At 32.7% G+C, this 3,651-nt stretch overlaps 1 protein-coding gene across 1 annotated transcript; it reads left to right on the forward strand.

Moving 5' to 3' along the window:
* Positions 1 to 345: 345 nt before the first annotated feature.
* On the forward strand, positions 346 to 1,140 carry LOC127121251 (cytochrome P450 CYP736A12-like). Its single transcript, XM_051051807.1, has one exon. The coding sequence runs from the start codon at positions 422 to 424 to the stop codon at positions 971 to 973; it is 552 nt and encodes a 183-aa protein (XP_050907764.1). The 5' UTR covers positions 346 to 421; the 3' UTR covers positions 974 to 1,140.
* The last annotated feature ends 2,511 nt before the right edge of the window (positions 1,141 to 3,651 follow it).

The raw sequence follows: 3,651 nt of genomic DNA on the forward strand, positions 1-3,651 counted from the left end.
CTTACAAGGTAAAACAATCCTAGCATATAGGTAGAGGAACACCATTCCACTTCTTAAGACAATCCAACATAGGATCAATAAAATTTCCATCACATAAATTTGAGAAAAACTTATCACATTCCTCACCAAGTGACTTAATTTTCTCAGTAGTAAACTTGTCCCCAAAATTTTCCTCATAAACTTTTACAATGTATAAGACCTAGATTCGCTAATCCTATTAGAAATACTTTCTTGGTACAAACATTAAAAGCAAACCTATATGCCAAATTATAAGAAAAACTAAAAAACAGCAAAACCCATTACAAAAATAACCTTCAACTATAACAAAAACAATATAACAGACATGATAGCAGCGGGAATCGATACATCTGCATCTGTAATTGAGTGGGCGTTATCTGAACTTTTAAGGAATCCAAGAATAATGAAAAAACTTCAAGATGAGATACAAAATGAGATAGGACATATGAGAATGGTTGAAGAGAAAGATTTGAAGAATTTAAGTTACTTAGATATGGTTGTTGATGAGATATTAAGACTTTATCTGGTTGGACCCTTACTAATCCCTCGTGAATGTAGAGAGAATATAATAATTGATGGTTATTTTATAAAGGAAAAGACACGAGTTATAGTAAATGCATGGGCAATAGGGAGAGATCATGATGTTTGGTCACAAAATGCTGAAGAGTTTTATCCCGAAAGATTTATCAAAAAGAAAATGAATTTTCATGGACAAGAGATGGAGTGTATATCATTTGGTTCTGGTCGGAGACGTTGTCCTGGGATTCATTTGGGTTTGATTACGGTAAAATTGATTTTAGCTCAATTGGTGCACTGTTTTAGTTGGAAACTTCCACATAGTATTACTCCTTCAAATTTGAACATGGAAGAGAAATTTGGACTCACTATACCTAGAGCTCAACACTTGCACGCAATACCGAGTTATCGTCTAGCATGTGATGACAAATTTGAATAGTTTTAAGGAGGACAATCATATATCATCATGAGAGAAATTGTGTAATACTATAGATTGTTTTACAATAAATTAATGAATACTGTTTGTTCTTTGTGCTGCAACAATCAAAGGTTGATTGTATTTTGGCTAAATAATTTTATATTCATGTGGACTTTAGCCAATTTTTCGTAGGAAACATATTTCACATAGATTCTCTTATTGATAACGGTCCTCAACTAAAACTTTTGTAGATAATTATTATGGTAGGTAGATCTTATGGTAAATTTGCAGGTAAACCTGCAAAAAAAAATATCTGCTTGTAAACCAGCAATTAAATCCGTAGGTATACCAGTCATCACATATTTAGTCATTCTTGTTTTCCTACATAGTAATTTCATGAAATAACATTGTATAACTAATGTGTCTCGGGTCTTAGAATCTATTTATTTTCACGATGTGCTTTTGAATGATTTCTAAGTTTAAGTAAACTTGTGTTTCATCATGTTCTGCTATAACTTATCATCATGCATACTAATTAGTAGCTGTGGTATCACACATTTTGTCAAAAATAAAATGTGTTTCATAAAGAGTTTAATTTGTCAATTTAGTAGCTATAATTTAAATGTCAATAAAAATATATATTAACTTTTTTTATGAGACTCTTATCAATTAAAAAAAACATGATGTAACACCCTAATATCCCAACTCTCTATTTATAAAATGATTTCATTAAATTTTACAAATAAGGCATTACACATTCTTCACCAAACACTTTATTCAATAAAATATCAAATTTATAAGCGCAATAAAAATGCCATTTAACATAATAAGTCTCCATACCAAAAGATAATGGAGCAATTCAAAACATCTCCAAAAACAACACAAGTAACAAAGCAATATGTCTCATTGTTATATATCAGAGCTTTAGTGAAAACTAAACGGATCGACAAAACAATAAAAAAAATGAAGAGGCATCAAACGTCATCCTCCATCTTAAAAGCAATTGCTCCTCTACCTGATTATCTATATCCCAAGAGAATACAGAACACCACAACAAAGAAAATAGGGGTGAGAATAAGCTCAAAATATGCTAACGGTGCAAAAGTAACAAATGGCAGTACAACAAAACATCAACGCGAACATGTCATTCACAACTCTCACAAATAATCAACATCATTATAAAACAATCACAATCGTCACCAAATCATAAGTACAGATGTGTATGCAATTTACTCATCTTCTTATCATCAAATGAATGTGGTACCAAGCTACTCACAATTGGATGTTAGAGTTATGTTAGTGAACAATCTCATCACCAATCATCATCAATCACTTTCTTCGATATTCATGATGCATGACAATGCGAGAACAATGTAATATGAAAATCATCACCAATGGTTCTTATCTGAACCTCATTAATCACCATAATGCAACACCATATGTTAACATCACCAATATACATATAAACATATTAATATGCAACAATACATCATCGACAATTGATTTCAACCCGACACTCCACCCAAACTCACCAAACAGTATTAAAAAACATAAACAGTCACCGCTCTCGAAAAAAACATGAAATATCAAAACAACCAATCATAATCGGTCAACTACAAGGACTGGCGGTCAACCCGTCACCAGGCTGATGGTCGTCACTCTCTCTCTCTCTCTCTCTCTCTCTCTCTCTCTCTCTCTCACACACACACACACACACACACACACACATAAAATCGTCACTTTGCTGACGCCTGGACCAGAAACCCGTCTCAGGGACCATGACGGTGACCCCATCACCATACTAACATCTGTCAGCTCTCCCAATTGAATGATGGTTATCCCGTCACACTGGTAACGTCCGTCACCGTTGAGCAGATTGTAAAATATACATTATTTTTCATTCGAGCATTCTTAAAACTCCTATTTCAACCCTAAATCACCCAAATTAAATAGAAACATATCACCCAAATTATATTAAATAGGAATCTCATCAAATCAACACTACTTAAACATCAACACCAATTTATCATGTAATTTCATCACCATGTTCATGATATCAATTCATATTCACATGAACAAGAACATTTAGATTCATATCATCACATCATGTATAATTTCCAGCATAACACATAACACAAATTTCATATGTTTCACAATAATCATAACATAACCTACACAACATTTTCTCTAAATCACATAAGTATCAACAATGGTGGTAAAAATGAGAAAATCTAGAAGAGGGTGATGACTCTTATTTATCCTTCATGCAATTGACACTCATATTAGAGTAATCCTCCTTACCTCAATTTCCAACAAGGATCTAAGCTTTTGCTTATGGCTTCTTCTCCAACCTAGGTTTGTCTCTTTTCCACTCTTGCCTTTTTGCCCAAATTAGCATGTACTCAGTTGTTCTCTCCCAAACGTTTCTACTTATTTTTATTTCTCCAAGTTATCATGTACTTATTTTTAAAAAACTTAATTCCAATTACTAGTATTTTTATTTCTCCCCTCAACTTTTGGGTTCTCACTCTTTACCACACTAATTTCCTCAATAATCTATTTCAACTCCCATATCCCACTATTTCATATTTTACTCAATTTCTTTTATTTTTAATTAATGGAAAATCTTGATAATTCATGTAAATTCTACCCACCTCATACCGCCCCACCAAATTCACATAATGTCACACCCTAAAATT

The sequence above is a fragment of the Lathyrus oleraceus genome, chromosome 2 (assembly GCF_024323335.1).
Source record: "Lathyrus oleraceus cultivar Zhongwan6 chromosome 2, CAAS_Psat_ZW6_1.0, whole genome shotgun sequence".
Lineage (NCBI taxonomy): Eukaryota > Viridiplantae > Streptophyta > Magnoliopsida > Fabales > Fabaceae > Lathyrus > Lathyrus oleraceus.